Consider the following 18,182-nt stretch of genomic DNA (forward strand, 5'->3'; position numbering starts at 1 on the left):
CCCAAGTGCTGGGATTGGCAATAGGAACCACCACCACCTGGCTTTCACTCCGAGGTTTCTAAGAAGCATTTCTACAGTCAACCAACCAGAGTCCATAGGAGACAACTCTGTCTTTGCAGCTTGGGAGGTGGCGAGAGGCAGAAAGAGAAGAGAAGTTTGGGAGCTATAAGGCGGACATCTGGTTCTTGGCACAAAACCTTAGGTGCCACCAAGACCGCCCACTGGACTCCACTTGATCCCTGGCTTCTATTTTTACTTCCCTCATCTTATAGATCTGGCTTGTGGATCTCTTTATATTTGCTGTTTTGACTTCCTGGCCTGCTTGCTAATCAGTTTGCCGGTTTGACTCACAGGGTTTGCGTTCATTGCTGGGACTTAAACCCACACTTGTTTTGATTTCTTCCTGTAAAATTAGAAGCATTTGATGTAATGGCTGCACCTTCCCACAGCTGGTAAAGCAAGAATAATGCTCGATCCCGTGTAGCTTACACACAATGTAGACAATAATTAGGGATGCTATCTTTAGATGTTAGGATAAGCTGTTTCTCAGAATGGCAGGGATGTTTTTAATTTTTTTTTCCTGAGTGGGGCTTATTAGTGCACATACACAAAAAAAAAAATACTAAAAAACTTAAGAAAATCGAGCAAACCAGTGAGTGCTTTGGCCAACTTAAAAGCCTGCAGGAAATGAGCCGACGGAGTTTAGATTCGCTGTTTGGACAAAATGCATGCAAGCTTTACATCCTCCATAGTTTTCACTATTGCCATATGACCAGAGAATTTCAGGTGACACATGGCAAAGGAATGAGTTGCTACCATAGGCTGGAGTAACGCCCAGCCTGGGCTTGATCTTGGTGAAGGTTGGGGGAGGGGTGGCATAGATAATGTAGACTGTTAATCCCCTAGTCACGAAACTTAACACTTAAAAAAAATCATTTTGTGTATGTGAATGATGTGGGGGTGGGATGGGAGCATGTAGTTGCCATGGTACACGTGTGGAGGTCAGAGAAGAACTTGTGGACTCCCTTACACAGGTTCTGGGCACTGAACTCAAGTTGCTAGCTTTGTGCAGCAAATGCCTTTATTCACTGAATAATAGAGCCTGCCCTCTTTTCCTTCTTCTCCTTCTATACCTCCTCCTTCTCTTCCTCCATCTCCTTCTTTTGTATGAGCGTCTCTTTCTCTCTCTCTCTGTGTGTGTGTGTGTGTGTGTGTGTGTGTTGTATGTTTTGTGTGTACATGGGCACACTCCTTCATGATCTCATGTTTGTTTTCAAGCAAGCGTGTGCATGCATGTACACATGGACCCAAGTTCATTGGCAGGTGACTTGTTTGACCCCTCTCCATTTTTACATATTGAAGCAAGGTCTTTTGCTAACTTTGGAGTTGTCTTGGCTAGTCTAGATCTCTAACTCCCGAAGGCTTGTGTTATAGGAAGGCTGTCACAAGGACCAAGATTTTCCATGGATGCTGGGATCTGAATTCCACTCCTCAGCCTGCACAGCCAGCTCTTTACACGCTAAGCCCTCTCCCCGGCCTCCAGGCCTTTCTATCTGAGGTCACAATGGCCCGAGATTTGGTTATGCATGATGCATGACAATGAAGGAACCAGTACTCTATGTACAAACGGGGAAAAGTTATCATCATCATCATTTTTAGAGATGCTACAATGTACTTAAGGTGATTTAATGTTGCATGTGTACAGTGTCTACCCATGTGTGTGTGGATGTCAGAGGACAATTGGAGGTTGTCAATTATGTAGAGGCACAGTCCATTACTTTTGTTCTTTTGAGATAGGGTCTCTCATTGGCCTGAAACTTACCAAATAACTAACCTGGTTGTCCAGTGAGCTCCAGGGACCCGCCCATCCATTTTGTCTCCACACACTGGGATTACAAGTGTGTGCCACCACACCTGGATTTTTGTGTCATTTCCCCCTCCCCAACCCCCAACCCCTGCCAGATCCCCACTTCCATTCTGGAGCACAAACCCAACTCCTGTTTAGCAGGCAACCCAGTATCAAAGGGGTGTCTTGAGCTCAGTTCCTTCCTCACCCCATGCATTCCGGGCCTCACACAGATTTGCCAAAGTGAAACTTCTCAGTGTTGTGTGGACTTGCCCTACACAGCCAAAGAGAACATTGTCATTTAGTGAGAGGTGTAAATTGCTGCCATGCTGAGTCATGGTGTTTTGTTTTTGTGTACGTACTCCAGAGAGACCAAGAGTTCTTACTTTCCTTGCTTTTCCCTCTAATTAGAGCCTCTCCTGAACTCCTGCCTTCTGCTCTGATCTTACTCAGCTCTCTGTTTAGTCGCCTAGGGGAAAGGACTGCATTAAAGTGTGATCTTATGGCCACCCTTCTGCTTTTAGAAAGCCTACCTGCTGCCTCCTGAGGGAGTACTCAGAATCAGGAAAGTTGCTTCCAAACACATCTTCCAGAATATTCCAGCAGAGACTTCTAAAGAGGAGGTTGGAACCCAGGCATTCTTAGGCCTACACAATGATGGCAGAAAAGCACCTGGATTTGAGTGTGTGTGTGTGTGTGTGTGTGTGTGTATTGGGGGGGGGGTATAGAAAATCCAAGAAGGACAAAAACAAATTGTCATTGTTAAGTGACAGGGAAGAATCATATTAATGAGCAAGTAAAATGACCTTGTCATGCCAGATAGTGACACAGGTGCGGGTTCTCTCGGGGCAGGAGTGTAGTATGAATCCACTATGTGGAATGCCACCACCAGGGCCCTTTCTAGAACCTGGCATTGTGATGGATGATGCAAGTGTGTTAGGAAGCCATGCAGGAGCCTAAACTAATTCAGTTGATTCCAGTTAGCTGAGGGAAGGAGGGTCTACCAGAGACCTTCTGGCCAGTAGGGCTCAAAGGAATGATGAAGATGGTGGCAGAGGAGGACAACAGGACTTGGGAAGGGAGAGAGCAAGGGTGAGAAAAGAAAGGCTGGTTTCTCAAGCACCAATCCATTTCCACAAACACCCTGTGGACCATTCCTACCCAGGGTTCACAGCCACAGAAAATGTAAAATGCAGATGTCAAACAAGCTTTCTTCTTTAAGGACTATCAACTTATCTCTGTAGACTATTATCTGCATTCTGCTGGCCAACTACCTACCTAACCTACTAACCAGCTAACTAAGTAAGGTAGAAAACTAACAGGACACCTATGGGGGAAGCAAGGGTGGGAGGAAAGAAAGCTAGGAAACGGAGCAGACAATGATCAGGGAGGAGGGAGAGGACATGGCCTTTCCCTAGCCAACAACAGTTGCTTTCCAGACCCATCGGCAACATAATATTCTATACTATTAAGCAAGAACAGAAAAGATATGTAAGGGTCAAGTCTACATAATTGCTCATTCTGCTGCCTGAGACATGATTTTGTTTTGTCCGTGTCTCTTTTAGTGTCTTCTGTCCAGGAATAACCCAGAGAGTATACCTTGATGAACTTATACCCAGCACAACAATATCACTTCCTACCTAGGCATTTAGGCATAGGTGTGTAATAAACTGTGACTAGCAAAGTATGGCAGAAGCCCTTTTTTTCTTCCCCTTTGCCTCTTAAAAGATATGTATACATATGTGTGGGGAGACACTCTCGTGCTTTCAAATATATGTGATAATAGGGTGATGTCTGGAGGTGTTACAGCTAGGAACTCAACTAACCCCCAAACAAGCAAAGATGAGAAATGGATACCCAGATCCCTGGAAATTTTCCTGAAGTAGCTCCAAGATGCTCCACTTCAGACATTCTGGTCACACAACAGAATTCATGACCCTACTGTTTATATTTCCCTAAGTATGAGCGGTTGCTGGGAATACCAGGATAGATGCAGGTTATATGGCAGAACCTAGGAAAGGATACTGCAGCCAACTATTTAAAAAAGACCCAGGGAAACCATAAGTAGTGACTGGACTCTCTTTAATGTCTACAGAGTAGAAGAACCATGTTGGGTAGACACAGCAGAAGTGGGGATATTGTTGTCATAGTTACATATATATAACAACATCAGCTTAATAGCTCACTCCATCTGGATGTATACATTGAGCCCAAGCAACGGACCCCTATTATCCTGTCTCCCTAAAGCACAGACCCTGGGGCTCACTGCAGTTTCTTGCCCTACTAGACTGTGCTAGAGTTTACTACAAACCCCCTTTACCCGGAAGTGATGAATGGCCACAAAGAAGTGTACCTGTTGAACGTGTGTCCAAACCAGAGCTTCTGGGAGGTGAGTGTTTATTTTCTTTTTTTCTGAGTCACATCTGGCTGGGTTTCCCTTACCATTCTGATGTCCTATGCAGCAATACTGACCACAGGCACCTAAAAACTAGCTGTGGCTCCCATCCATCGAAAAAAGGCACCTTCGGGACTACTAGCCTGTGTAAACTTGCAGCCTCAGGGCCTCCTTCCCCAAAGGGCTGGCCTTCAGGGGCAGGGAACAGACTGAAATAGGGATAAATGGGACACTGGGGCTCCCATCACGTTTGTCCTTGTCCCGGAGAGTCTCAGGGCACAGACAGGGTTTACGATGAATGGGAATGCATTTCTCCTCTGCATTCTTTCTAGCTGGAGTTTCTGAAATCAATTCTGGCCCCTGGGGGCCTACCTAGATGCAAAATTCTGTTGGTGGAGTGAATGCTTTCTACTTCTTCAGTGCTGTAAGGAACTGGGGCAATATTAAGCTTTTCCCAAACCTCAGATAACCACACCATCCTATCCGCAGCTTTGGCTGGATAAAGATGGCTAGTATTTCTATCATCTAAGAAGCAAAAATGCAAAAATCAAAGTACCACTAAAAAGTCCCCTGCTCCTGGCAGTTGCTTGTTACCCATCCCTCCAGACCTAGGCTAGAACACTCAGATCTGTACTCAGTTAGCAAACAGCCTCTCCTACCTGTAGCTTACCTTTCCCAGCCTGCTCTCGTTTCTCCTGCCTGCCACTGTGAAACACTGAGTGCCAAGCCTTTCCATTGCTGGGGGATCCTCCGAGACCACTACATGACAAAGTGCACCCATGGCCTCATGAACACATTTCATTCAATTACATCATTCCTTCCAGCCACCTAGCTATTCCCAAGACTGAGACCCAGGGGAAAAAAAAAAACAAAAACTCTTGCTTTCCTAGCTTGTCCCATCATCTTGATGGACAACATTAAATGCTAATAGAAAAACATCTTCTCTCTAATAAAACAAATGCTGACAGGAGGAGGGATGCAGAAAGGCAGCCATATGGCAACCATGATTCCCGTGCCCGGCCATGTTCACAGCAGCATGTCTTCAGCAGACAGAGGTGACATCGAGAAGCTCACAGGCCAGCTTTAATAAATCAGACAGAACTGGCACCATTGGGTGTTCCCAGCTCATAGCAGGATCAGAGCATTCTCTCGTTTGCAGACAGGAATGGTAGGTGTTTAGTGGAAAGGGGCTTGGATGTGACTGTTCTGAGGCCTCAGCCTTTCCTTTCCTCGCTCTCCCTGGTGCCATCAGTGTGTCACCCTGTCAGTCTCTCTGCCCCTCATGTATGCACAGTGCTCCTTGTGTCTTCGCCCTCTGAGATGCCTCTGTTGCCTCCCACACTGGATGCTTTGACCTCTGGCTGGGTGGAAGGCAAGTGGTCCTGGAGAGTTGTGGTGCATTCCTCCTGGGAGGCCAGGCTAGATGGGGGCAGCCCCGGCTCACACCTCTGTTCCTCCATGGGAGCCTCCCTTGGGACCTCCTCCAGGTCTGCAGCCTGCTGCCCATCAGTCAGTTGACTGCTCTCCCTCCCCACCGTGTTTACTTCTTCTGAAGGTGGCTGGGGTACGGGAGGATGATGAAAGTCCAAGTGCTGCTGGTTCACGTTGCTCAGCGGGGCTGCGGAGCTGACAGCAGGCTTTCCAGCATCCTCAGGCTCTGTCAGTGCCTCAGCAGCTGCGTAGCTTTCATCTTCCTGCTTCTGAATCTCCCCTGAAAAAAGGCAGGGACAGCATTAAACCTGGGGCAGCATATTGGTCTCACCTTCCTCTCCTGATAACTCCCACCTAGTCACCTGCCCAAGGCCTTTAAGAACCAATGACTTAGTGCTAATAGGCCTCCTGTGACCCTGGAAGACTAAATCTGAGGACCAAGGTTGTCCTTTGGAAGCTGAGGGTCTTTATGGATGGACAGAGTTCTGGCTGCCTTCAGAGAAGGAGGATAGCTTAGGGAGGTTTAGTGTCACCCCATCTCTCAATCTCCATCAGCACCTTACTCTCTGAGGGGATCCCTGATGTTTGCCTAGCTTCAGATATAAGGCTATGTGCAAACAGCTTCGAGCTCCCTCCCGAGGCACCAGACTCTTGGCCTTAAACCCCTCTATCAATGAGAAATTCTAGATGTACAAGAAGCAGGAGTCAGAAGACAAGGGACAGGTCCCGGGAGCTGGCCCCTTGTGCCCATTTCCCCACTCACTTGTTCTGTGATCACAGCTCATCTGGCCTCAGTTTCTCAGGTAAGTAAAAGAGAGGACTCTGATGTCCCTCTCTGACCTAATAAGTCATAGTGGGAAATATGACTAGGGAAGAACAAACAGCTCTGAATACTAGGACATGTGCGTTCAGTACTAGGCTGTGAATTTCCCACAAGACAGTGTGTTCTGAGACCCCAGGAGCAACTATGAGGAAGGATATGGAAGATGCACATCTGGGTGAGTTTAGCCTGAGCAAAGGTCTTGGTTCAAACACCAAAGGTCCTGGGAATACTTCCTGGTACTCCTTACTAGAACCACAGTAGACCAACAGTACAGTCAGGCCTGCCATGGGACATGTAGAGGGAGGTTCTCAGGCTGACAGATGGCTAGTGGGGCCAGACTGTGGAAGATTGGCAGAAGGTGGGACGCATGTTCCTGTCAGTTTCCCACATCACACCTGTGGAGGGAGCCTCACTGATTCCATATTAGCTTTGGCACCGTTCACTTTCTTTGGAAGGTCCTACTGGTCCACTCGGGATGACCTGCAGCCTGTTTCCAAGGTTGAATATACACATAGATACAAGGATACTTATATATATCCTTCCAGCCAACTAACATACCTGTGATAGGTTTACAGTCAACTTGTCTGGCTGAAGAGATATCTAGGACTTGTGGGAGAGTGATTGGAAAGGGAAGACCTGGCTAGAATGTGGGCTGGCAGCTCCAATAAGAACAGAGGCAGAGGAAGGCGGCATGGTGGAGGGCTGATATCAGCTAATATCAGACACCAGCCTCTTTTGCTTTCAAGAGTAGAAACTCTTGAAACTCCAGCAACTCTCTGAAAAGTCTCTCTGAGGCATTTCAGCTCCAGCCAGGAACAGCTGAGGAAGCATCCTGCCTTCTGTCCCAAGGACCTGGTCCTCTGCCTGTCTGCTGTTGGACTACCAGTTCCTATGGTGAAGCCACACTGATGAGCCCTTTATCGCTTATGTATGGACCTTTTCTGAGTTCAGCTCCTCTAGAAAGCAGGGCCTGACATAAGACCCCTTAGGTCTCTGCATGAACTTGTTTCCTCCAGCTCTAGAGTGCTTTGGGCCAGCTAGGCCTTAACGGCATGACCCTCTCTGCTAGGAGCTGCTCTGCACGTGTGACATGTTTTATCTTATTGTCCAACTTAGGTTGCTGAGGTTGGAAGCCTCAGCTGATGTGATTGATATCATCTGAACATTTAAGACCACTTTAAAAATAGAATTTTACTTTTTTTTTTTTTTTTGAGTAGAAATATAACAAAGGTGGGGAGAACTGGAGAGACCTGACATTATGGTAACAAAATGGAGATAGTCAACATGGAAAAAGAAAAAGGCATCGTGTGTGTGTGTGTGTGTGTGTGTTGGGGGTGTTAGTGGGAATTGAGCCTAGGGCCTTGTACAAGCTAGACAATCTCTCTACCACTGAGCTCCATCCCTAGCTCTTAGATTTTGGCTTACAGTTGTAGGGGTGCTAGCCCATAATAAGCTCTTTTGTTTGGCCTATTGCTATGGACTGTAAGGCCTAGGCTTATGTTTATGTGTTTTTGGTGTGCAAACCTTGGCCCTTGACTTAAAACTATTGGTTTAAATAAAATTGGCTACAGCCAGTTACTGGGAGGATTAGAGGTAGGTGGGTTTGGAGTGATCTGGTTAGAGGAGGAGAAGTGGGGGCAGTATGAGAGAGAGAGAGAGAGAGAGAGACAGAGACAGAGACAGAGACAGAGACAGAGAGAGACAGACAGAGAGAGAGAGAGACAGAGAGAGACAGAGGAAGCTGCCATGAGGGAAAAGGAGCCATAAGCACACGGGCAGGAGAAACAGCAAGTACCTGGGGCACACTGCACAGCACACGGCTGGGGAGGTAGCCAGGCCTGCAGTTAGAACACTAGATTAGGGGTGACCCCTCCCCAGCAATTGTCAAAGCCAAATAAAATAACCATAGTCCGAGTCTCACTTATTTGTAAACTAGTCAGGATAAGCCCAAATTGGTTCTACTCCACTCCCTGTTGCTTTGTGCTGGGCGGCATGTTATGCGGGAAGCAAAAGGGAAACTGAGCAAGTCCACCTGGGACAGGGAAGGATGAGGAAAACAGAGGGGAATGGGGCCCCGCTAGCCTCTTTGAGAGTGTGCCCCAGCACCTGACGACCTTGCTCTGACCCTCGTTGTAATTGTTCCACCACTTTCCTTTCTTAATTTTGATTAATGACTTGGGTCTGTGTCCAGCCCCTCCCTTGTGAGGTCTGTAGCATCAGATCCATATCCTCCGCTCAGTCCCTCTGTCCCCTCTGTGCCTCATGTTTCCACCAGCCACTGCCTCCTCCCTCTCTGGCTGTCTGTGGTTTCTGCATCAGCACAGTTTTCTTGTTTCAAGTCGACTACTGGGTGCCCACAGGCTGATGTTTGGGGGCTTGTAACAGATGACCATCAACTTAGCACACACACATCTGTTTTCTTATAGCTCTGGAACCCAGAAGTCCTAAGTAGGTCTCCCTGGGCAGAATGGGAGCACAGTCCCCAGATGGCACAGTCCCTAGATAACTAAGGGTACGATCCATTCCTCATTTCTCCCAGGTTTTGGTGGCTTCTTGGCTTGTGGCAGGATTCTTCTAGTGCCCATCACCATAGCTATATCACCCTGGCTTATCTACGGAGGCCACGTCCTCCCTTGCCTCCATCTTGTAAGACGATCCAGACCGGACTGTATAATCTAGGATCATCTTCTCACCTCAAGACCCATAGATGAATCCAATCTGCAAAGGGCTTTCATCCTGGGAGATGTGATTAATCGGTTCCATTGGAGAACTCGGTTTAGATCTCCATATACGCATGCCCCTCCTCATTTCCTCTGATGATGATCTGATGTCTGCTCCTTGTGGGTCACACAGTGTGGGCACCGTGGGTGGTAAACACACCAGAGCCACTGGAAGGAGTCAACGGGCTTCACCTGGGAAAAGCAAGTCTTGCCTCTTGTCGACAAACCTCTTCCATCTAGTTTTCCTGATTCGAATGTATTTGTTTTTGTTTTTGTTTTCTCCGCACTTAAAAGGAGCCATTTCATTTTTCTCAGCCTTTTGGATAACCACAGAAGAACCCCGGGGACAGACTTTTGACCAGTTTTTCTCCTCTCATTTTCAAGTCTGTATTCAGTTATGAATACCATGTGTCACTGTTCCCTACATCCTGGAAGCTGATCTTGGTACTTACTCCTTACAATGAAATACATGAATACATATATGATACAAGCAATCCTTGAACGCATAGATAGATGATAGATAGATAGATAGATAGATAGATGATAACCAGAATCTGCTGTGATTTGTTCAGCCAAGATAACAATGTGTACAGTTCCCAATAGGGTCATGCTCCAAGCCAAGCAAGGGCCTCCCCACAACTTTGCCATTCTGATCCGGTCTATGGACTTGCTTAGAGCAGCAGAGTGTCAGGCCCCACCCCTCATCTACTGGTCTCAGAATGTTCACTTTCATAAGGTCCCAGGGGATGGGGGTTCCCACTGTAGTGTGGGAAGCACTGTGACCTTAAAGCACACATCTCAGCACATCTTCCTCCATGGAGAAAACCTTCAAAGGCTGCAGATTCTGGGGAACAGAGCTCGAGCCTGTTCCTGCCTCCACACCCATCTCTCTCTGTATCCCACATCCCAGCTCCTCTCCTTGCATCCCTCCATCCAGCTACTTTAGCCAGTCCCTCATGGTACCGCACCTCTTCTGGGGCCTTTGTTGATTCCCCTTCTCCCAGGAGTGCTCTTTATCTTGTCCATTCTAAAGGGAACCTTTGAGTTGCAGCCCAGCCCCCACCTCCTCCATGAAGATTAGATCTGGCCAAAAGCCCTATTCCTAGGGGCAGGCTTCCCACAGGGGAAGTCCGGACCTCCTGGAACTTACCACCCCACCTCCACCCCTCTCTCTTACCTCAAATTGTTACTTATAACTAACTACCTTAAGTACAAAGTCTTGCCTGAATAATTTTTTAACTTCACCAGTGTTCTATGGCAAAGACTCAATAAATATCTTACTAAGTGCTTGAATATATGGGCTTATACATGTATTCATGAAAAAGTGAATCTATTAGCATACATCCTAAATATCATGCATCACTTTATGAAAGCAACTTAAATTTATAGTATTCATTTTAAGGCATATTCAGGTAACTACCCTAAAACTTCTCAAAATGGTACTTTCTGAAAGGAGATGTCTAACTCCTACAAACGCTTAGCTGCCGACATCCAAGGCGGCTCAGGGAAGCAAATGCATCAATTCCCAACTAGCAGATGAAAATCTCATCGAGGCTATAGAGGAGCCCGAGAACCCCTGAGTCAGAACCATCCTGCTCCCAGCAGAGTGGGGAGCGTGATTCAAAAGGAGCGAGTTCTGGGGTTTCCTGTGGCTGCACCTCTCACCCGTGCGAGATGAATAAACTCCTTCTGGAAATTACTCTCATGAAATTACTTCTCCTGAGACAGTTAATAGTATATTCTGGCGCCCCTGAAAAATTAATTAACCTTCCTCAGTACAGCCTCACCCCTAAACCATTGGCAGTGTGTTTTTACTGTGGCTCAGGTGAGACCTCTGCCACCCTCATTTACATCTAAGGGAAGCTGGGATGAATTATGCCGGGGCCTTTTGGTTGCTGCTGCTTCGCCCCATGCTATTTCCTTCTCTGATATTCCAATCCTGTCTAGATGTGTGAATCTTGCCACCACTATCTCCTCTCCCTCCCTTCTCCCCCTCCTCTTTCTTCTCCCTCTCTTCCCCCCTCCTTTGAGGTTACCTGGGAAACATTTTTATTTTAAACGTTTGTTCATGGAATGAGGAAGATAGTCCCACTGTTATCATCATAGGCTAGACACAACCACAGGAAGGGGATGCTGGGTGTCTAAGGGTTGATGGACACCAGGACAGATGGTAGAGTCCTGAAGGGATGGTGGACACTGCCTGTGATTCTGTTGTCTGCTCCCATTTGCTTTGCTGTTCCTGAGAGAGGCTGGATAGCACGTCTTGGGACTAGAACAATACAGGCTAGGAAATTGGAATTATGGGTACAGCAAAGTTCACCACCCTCCTTTTCCCTGTGCTTATCTAGAAGGCAGCAAAAAACAGCATACTTAAGTCAATTATTAATACACACAGAAAGTTCTTAAACACGAGACAGCCGTCATGCCTTCACTAAGACCTCTGCTGCTTTGCTGTGGGAACCAGCTCTCTTTGAATGCTAAGATTCTGGGGTGTTAACTCTTAAGCCAGCCGTGGGAAGCCTTACTTTTGCTTTAATTACAGACTCATAACATTGACGTTTCCATAAAAGACTTATGAATGAGCCCGAAGTTGGAAAATATTACTGCAAATAATAGTAATTATTCTGGGCTGCTGTCACAAACAGAATTAATATCATTAATACTTATTAGTCACAAAACACACATCAATAAGGATGAGGCAAATGCTTCATGACAGAGTGGAAAAAAATATTGTTTTTTTCTCTCTAAAAGATGAAGAAGAAATAGTGTTGAGAGTGTTAGTCCCCTAAATATGTGCCCCCCCCCCCCAGCTCATAGGCCTGTAGGAGACATTTGTCATCTTTTGTTGGCTGTCTGTCTTGGGCTTTGTTTGTCTTCCTGCATGTGGCAGTTTTCAGTTGGAATTAATCAGGCCACAGCAGTGAGGAGGCCATTGGGACACTGACAGCCTCTCAGAGAACGCATCCTCGTTTCCACCAAGAGCTGGCTCAGGACAGGCGAGAACAATGCACATTGATGATGGGACCCTGGAAGCTATCATTTGAATCACTCGTGCTGTTCTTGTGAAGATAGAGACAGCCAGAGTCCATTTCCATGCCACAGACCTAGGCTACCCAGAGGCTCAGCAGAGAGAGGCTTTGGCATTCCATGAGGCCATAGGCTGCCAGCATGCCATGACCACCAGCCACAATACAAGACCACACATGGTGGACCAGAGGCCAGTATTACAAGCAGCCCAGGCTGCAGGCTCCAAAGACCCAGTTTTGCTTTCTGGTCAGTGCTGATTCACCAGGGTAAGGATCTGTATCCAGGGATTCTTCCATGGGTTCCTGAGAATGTTTCTGTTGAAAAGCTAGAAATGTCTTCTACGTTTACCATTCTGGCACTGTGTTGAGTGATCTGAACAGTCAGAAGAGACTGGGTGAACCTTGCTGGCCCCAAATCTGGTGTATATCCAAATGAGTCCTATATCTTCCCGCTGATGCTCCAAGCTCTAAGCTATATGTGAGTTGGTTCATTTCACAGTACGAGTTAAATGAAAGAGCTGGTCAGTCCATCTCGCTAAAAGGTCATCCAGTCATCAGGGGAGGAGGGCAGACCAGATAAGTCTGACAAGCTGAGGATTCTAAGATGTGACAGCTAAGGGTAACTTGGAAACTCTAAGCAGGGTGAAACAGGATGGCAAGGTATTTCCATGGGTTGAGTGTACAGCTGAAGGATGAAACTGGGAACAGAACAAGGATTGGTTGGAACTGGGGAATCCAGGAGTGGAGTCTCTGATGACACAACCAGACTGAACCACCCAGTGGAAGGTCCAAGAAACCCCACAGAAAGACTTTGGTTACAGGCCAGATGTGAAGGGGGAAGAGATACTGACAGGCGTTGAGGACTATAAGGTTCCAAGTCTGAGGAACCAAGAAGCTGAAGAAAAAAAAAAAAAAAGGAAGCAGGAAGAGTTGGAGAGCTGATGATGTCATACTGAAAAATGACCCAGGCTGCTGGGGAAGTTCAGACCCTAAGCATTAGGAGATTGTAACAGCAGTGTGCGCATGCATGTGTGTGTGTGTGTGTGGGGGGGGGGGGCAATGGGCTATGCACAGACAGCTTGGTCTCCAGTAGAGCTTAGGTCTTGAACCCCGGTGGGACCCGGTGGGTGGCAATTTCCACCTACATGGGGTGGAAGGCGTCTGATCATGTCTCCTGGACCCCTGGCCCCTGTCGAAGTTACTGCCCCCACAGGAGAGGTCTGTGGCTACCAGTCACGCAGACAATGTCCCAAACTTCTGGCATTCTGGCTAGACTCCACTTCCATAGTTACCTGACTATCAGCAGGTATGCTCCTCCCCATAGTTACCTGGCAACAGCAAGATAACCCAGCCCACTATAAGAGGGGCTGCTTGGCCCCTTCTTGCTCTCTTTAGCCCTCACCTCTCTTACTCTCTAGCCCTCCTTCTCTTTCTCCCTTCCTCCCTCTTTCCACATGGCCACGGCCAGCCTCTCCCTCTCTCTTTCTCCCTTCTCTCCTTTCTCCCTGCCTTTCTACAATAAAGCTCTAAAACCATAGACTGTCTCTGATCATGAAGGCCCTCCGTGCTTGAACAATGGGATAGGCTTTCTCCTAACGAGCTGCGTCTAACATCCCGCCAGAATGCCACCCTGTGCTCCAGCCACGGACCTGACCAAGGACTCTTGCCCACATGGGAAACATCCAGCGCAGCTTCTCCCCCCGCCCTTTCCCCCTTTCATCCCAGGGCCCAGTGCCGCCCTGGGGCCAAGTACCACCCTGGAGCCCCTATTCTGTTCTCAGCTCCTCCACCATATCCAGCATGGGATGCCAGAGGCTGAGAACCTGGTACCTGGGGCTGCCCCTTGTACACCACCCACCGTGTGGGGTCAGTGGCTTAACACAGCCAGATGCCCACCCGGGGCACGTGGAAAGTCCTCTCATGTTTGCCCACCCAGAACACCGGAATTCTAGTGGGACATAGGTTCTCTCCCACTTCCCTCTTTCCCCCATACCCATGGCCCCGTGTGTGTGTGTGTGTGTGTGTGTGTGTGTGTGTGTGTGTGTGTAGGTATGGAGTGAGGATGTTGTCATGGAGTCTCACAGTAGCTGTAGGATAAGGTCCTGCTGGCACTGACATATGCTCTGTAGAGATCACAGACCAGGAAGAGGCAATAAACCTGAGATACACTTACCATCTCTGGCACTCTCCTTGTTGTCAGTGGACTGTTCCACAAACTTCAACAGGGGGGACTTTGACCTCTGTATGGTGGAGAGAGTCTGGTCACTGAGCAGTATGGTGTCCTTGCCCCCTATGAGGAAGATGAGAAGGTTGGCTTGTCATGTCACTGGTTTAGCTGGGTGACATTACAACCTGTAAGACTTAGTTTGAATTGTCAACTTGACAGACTGTAGAATCACCTGGGAAGAAGGGCTGCCTAGATCAGGTTGGACTCTCAGGTATTATTTAACAATACTGATTGAGGTGGAAAGACCAGCCCACTGTGGGTGGCACCATTCCCTAGGCAGGTGATTTGGACTGTATAAAAGTAAAGAAAATTAGCCGAGGACAAGCATGCACATAGTCTCTCTCTGCCCTTAATTGGAAATGTGACTAGATGCTTCAAGTTCCTGCCACCTTGGCTTCCTTGCGATCTAGAATTGTAAGTTAAACACACCCTTTCTCTCCAAAGTTGCTTTGGTCAGAGTATTTTTTTTTTTTTTTTGTCACAGCATCAGAAACAAAACTAAGACACTCCCATACAATGAGCTAGCTATTCGGTTGGGAAATCCCTTCGGCTGTGGTCAGTATGAGTAATGTAGTCAGCGGGTCAGTAGTGTGAGGATGGAGCAGGGCTATATCCATGCCCATTCCCCTTGACTCATTTCACCTCCTCAGGAGCAGCTGCCCACGGGTGCCTCCAATAAAGGGCAGGTTGTCCGGCTGAGAGGAACTGAGCATCTGGGTGGGCCAGCAGCAGCAGAAGCAGCAGCAGGGAGCTGGGGAGGGACATTAGCTGTGGTCTGGACAGAGTCATCTGCTAACTGGATGACAGCAAGAGTGTCAATTTCCCTCTCTACGCCTCAGCTTTCTCATTATGGGTGGTTGTGAAGACAAAATGAACTGGTCAGGAGGAGATCTTGAGGTTTAAGCAATCATTCCACAAATATCAACCCCCTGCCCCCTCCGCTGACATCATCGGCAAGGACTCCCACACACCTGATACTGTCCTGATTGCATCTGGTCATGTCAACTAGGCATCTCTGTCACAAGGCCTCTACCTTATCCCAGCTGTATTCCCACTAGGAACATACACTCAGCATAACCTTGCTGCCTGTTGGTGTGAACGCCCCAAGGAGGGTGAAGGTTGTGAGGGAACCAGAGAGCAGGGGGAAATGCAGTTCTTCTATTATGGAGGGCAGAGCAGGCCACACAGTTGGACAGCAGGGAAGAACAACTTCGAAGATGGGAATGACAAACAGACGCATTGGCACCAAATGTATGGACAAACAGCAATGCCACCTACAAGGTCAGGAGAGCCCATAGGCATGGTATACTGCCAACTGTTGGCTTGGAAGGCTATAGGATTTTCTGGGTGGAAACCAATGGGCCCAAAATAAGAGCTCCAGCTTGGGCTCCAGTCTGGCTTAGAGTAAAATTTTTCCAGAAGCTCTACGATTTTATTTGTTTTCCCATTCATCAGAGCCCAGAAGGCCACTAGGGTAAAAACAGATGTCTACACCTCCTTTGGAAAATCAGAAACCAACTCCATTTCCTCCCTGTGTTCCTTGGTTCCTCCTGCTTTTTAGAAACTTGAGTTAGAAAGTTCTCCACACAGTAGGCACTTACTAAATGCCTGATAATGTCTGTGTCGCTGACTGAAGAGTCTAATTGGTCCTAGCATCTGGCATGCTTGGTACTTGCTGCTGTCTTGGGCAAATGGCAACAGCCTTTGGGTTCTGAGGAGAAGCTACTTGGAGCTGACCCTGAAGTTCTGACAGGCACTTCCACTGTCTTTGATGGAATAAATCTAGAAACTTCAGAGCTACCATCTGGAAAGGTTTCCCAAAGCGCACTATAGATTTATGGTTCAGGGTGACATGGGAAGTCCCCAGAATGACATTCACTCCTAGAGCACAAAGACACCATCTAGAAATGCCTTCATGGGTTCTTGGTGACTGGCTGCAGGGACCATAACAGGCAACAGGTGCCTCATGGCAGATTCTCCATCACAGCAACACAGTATGTCCACAAGTCAAGGTCAGGACGGTACTTCATGGCCATATGACTATGACAGCTTGCCAGCCTCCTAGGGAGGCTCCATCCTCTCTGTACCAAAAGAGTGTTCAACCCTCTTCTGCCCTGGTGGCCAAAGCAGAGACAGGAGTGGGAACTGGCAGGGGTCAGGATAGCCTGGGGGCTCCTCTTATGGGAATTCTTTAGGGTAGAATGTCTGCTTGACCCCACAAATCCCAGGACATCTTCCACCCTAGGAAGCCAGTTTGTGAGTGGCTCCTCACAAGCACGAGACACTTAGGGAAAACTTGAGCAGAGGGCATGTAGGGAAGGCAAACAAACCAGCCTTTGTCTACGGCAGCCACAGTGGGGTGAGAAGACAAGCCTCCCCAGACTTGTGCCTGGAGATGGTACCCCCACATCTGCACCATGCCTGGATCTGGTCACTCTTGCCATGTTTGAAAAACCCAAAGCCTTTCTTAGGAGGCTCTCGGTTCCACTCTCTCTCCAAAGGTGTGGAGGCAGCTGTGGCCACTGAACTGTGCTCTCATTGGATAACCTGGCCGTGTAAACTCTCATCTGCTTTTTCCACTTAAAGGAGAGGGTACTGGGGCTTCTCACTGAGCTGGGGTTTGAGTGGCTGGGAGCTCTGCTGACTCCATATGGCACCAAAGCTCTCGTCCCTGCCTCTAAAAATGAACCAAGTACTTTCAACCCCCACATTTTCCTCCTCAGCCTGATGCCTGGAGAGAAAGAGAGAATGAAAATGAAAATCCCCAAAAGCCAGACTATCGCCTCTAGCCAGATTGTTCCCCTGGCTTTTGGTATTTCTGTGGATTGTTTCTGTGCCCTCCACCCAGTGTGTGTGTGTGTGTTGGGGCGTGGGGAGAATGTGTCAAAGAGAGAGGAGAAGGATGGGGGGGGGTGAGGGAGAGGGGGAGGGAGTGTGTCCTAGCCCTTACATGGGAGTTAGAGGACAATCTTAGATGTTGGTCCTTGCCTCCCACCTTGTTTTGAGACTGGGTGGCTTTGGCCATAGATGCACTGTGATTTCAGAATTATGCTAACATGCTAGCTTTGTATGGATTCTGGAGATGCACACTCAAGTCTCATGCTTATGCAGCAATGTTTACCCAAGAGCCGTCTCCCAGGTCCCAGTGCTGTTGCATGTGAACACACCCAGTACAACACTCCTCACAGCTACTGATCTAGGTTTGAGAATACCTGAGGGAAGGATCCCAGGAGGTGGGAGCAAAGGGATGGACCCTGGCTAGGGAGCACGGCCTACAACTCCTACCAAGTGACCCCCAAGTCTAGCAAACACCATCAAGAACTCTGTGAAGAGGCTGGGGAATATAACTTATTAGTAGCGCGATTGTCTAGCAAGCCTGTGTCCCTGGGTTCAGTTCGCAGCACTGATGAACAGGGAGTGATAGTGGGTGCCTATGAGGTCAATAGATGAGGATCAGAAGTTCAAGCCTATCCGTAGCTACCGTAGCAAGTTCAAAGCTAGACTGGGATCCATGAGGCTGTCTCATAAAACAAAACAAAACTTGATGGTGTTGGTCAGAAGTGAAGGGGGGGGCAGGAAGCAGAGACACAAGAAGGCTTCTGCCCTGCAGACTCTTAGACAGCCCACTACAGTGTGGAAGAGGTTTTTCCACCCCCAGGACCCCTCCTCTCTGGTCTGGCATCCAGTCTCCACTTATATCATTTGCCTGTGTAT

The 18,182-nt window shown here is 48.0% G+C and overlaps 1 protein-coding gene across 2 annotated transcripts in view; it reads right to left on the bottom strand.

Annotated features, from left to right (window-relative positions):
• Positions 1–3,911: 3,911 nt before the first annotated feature.
• The window catches only part of Ccdc149 (coiled-coil domain containing 149), a 95,336-nt gene continuing 81,065 nt past the window's right edge, over positions 3,912–18,182 (bottom strand). The window contains exons 11-12 of one of the 2 annotated variants that reach the window (XM_021163107.2): positions 14,415–14,531; positions 3,912–5,952 (exon numbers count right to left, since the gene is read on the bottom strand). In XM_021163107.2, the coding sequence (XP_021018766.1) occupies positions 5,522–5,952; positions 14,415–14,531 (548 nt within the window). In that variant the 3' untranslated portion in view covers positions 3,912–5,521. The remainder of the gene's footprint in view (positions 5,953–14,414; positions 14,532–18,182) is intronic. The other variant, XM_029477845.1, reaches the window with a different exon arrangement.

This window comes from Mus caroli, chromosome 5, assembly GCF_900094665.2.
Source record: "Mus caroli chromosome 5, CAROLI_EIJ_v1.1, whole genome shotgun sequence".
In the NCBI taxonomy this organism is placed as follows: Eukaryota; Metazoa; Chordata; class Mammalia; order Rodentia; family Muridae; genus Mus; species Mus caroli.